Below are 678 nucleotides of genomic sequence, written 5' to 3' on the forward strand. Positions count from 1 at the left end.
TTCCAGAGACTCTCCAGGGCCCTTGAGGAGCTCAGACATCGGTCCGGTGGAGGCCAGCATTGAAGACCTCAGCTTCAGGACCCCCGAAGAGTCTCTGCTGGAGGTGGACGCCGCGCCTCCCAGCTCTCCCAATCTGGAGCTCAAACTGGCACAAGAGTACAACTACCACAAATACGGCAGTCGGATAGTGGATCAGCCGGACGCCAGCCTTTATAACCCGCTCCCGCAGCAGCCAGCCAGCAGCAGGTGGGCCGGAGAGGCTTCTTCTGTCAAGTCTTGGACTAAACCCGCCGCTTACCCAAACCCAAACCCAGAGGAAGAGCTCCATCCGAGACCTGCAAGCTCGTTTGAGGGTTTGCACAGGCCAGACCTGGCGAGTCAGCTCTCGGTGCCGTATTCTGACTACGACCGACTTCAACATCCACTGTACAATCGCATCAAGTCCTGTCCTGATGGTGCATCTCCTGCAGCCGAGTCGTTCATGCTGGATTCACAGCCTGGCCTGCGTTTCTCGCCCGTCGTGTGTCCTCCGTCTGACTCGGGTACAGTTCACAATTCACAACTAACAAGTCATTTCTGTAGCACTTTATGCAATACTGATTGTGTCAAAGCAGCTTCACAGAGATAAATAGGAAATAGCAGAGACAATATGTGTCCCTGCAGCACAAAAGCAGTGTT

At 54.6% G+C, this 678-nt stretch overlaps 1 protein-coding gene across 1 annotated transcript in view; it reads left to right on the forward strand.

Annotated features, from left to right (window-relative positions):
* Window positions 1-678, forward strand: part of LOC107576848 (receptor-interacting serine/threonine-protein kinase 1-like) — a gene marked incomplete at its 3' end in the record, with an annotated part of 10,332 nt that overhangs the window by 7,512 nt on the left and 2,142 nt on the right. Inside the window, exon 7 of the mRNA XM_016262974.1 lies at window positions 7-542. Coding sequence (XP_016118460.1) covers window positions 7-542 — 536 coding nt within the window. The remainder of the gene's footprint in view (window positions 1-6; window positions 543-678) is intronic.

This window comes from Sinocyclocheilus grahami, unplaced genomic scaffold (assembly GCF_001515645.1).
Source record: "Sinocyclocheilus grahami isolate Dianchi unplaced genomic scaffold, SAMN03320097.WGS_v1.1 scaffold4459.1, whole genome shotgun sequence".
Lineage (NCBI taxonomy): Eukaryota > Metazoa > Chordata > Actinopteri > Cypriniformes > Cyprinidae > Sinocyclocheilus > Sinocyclocheilus grahami.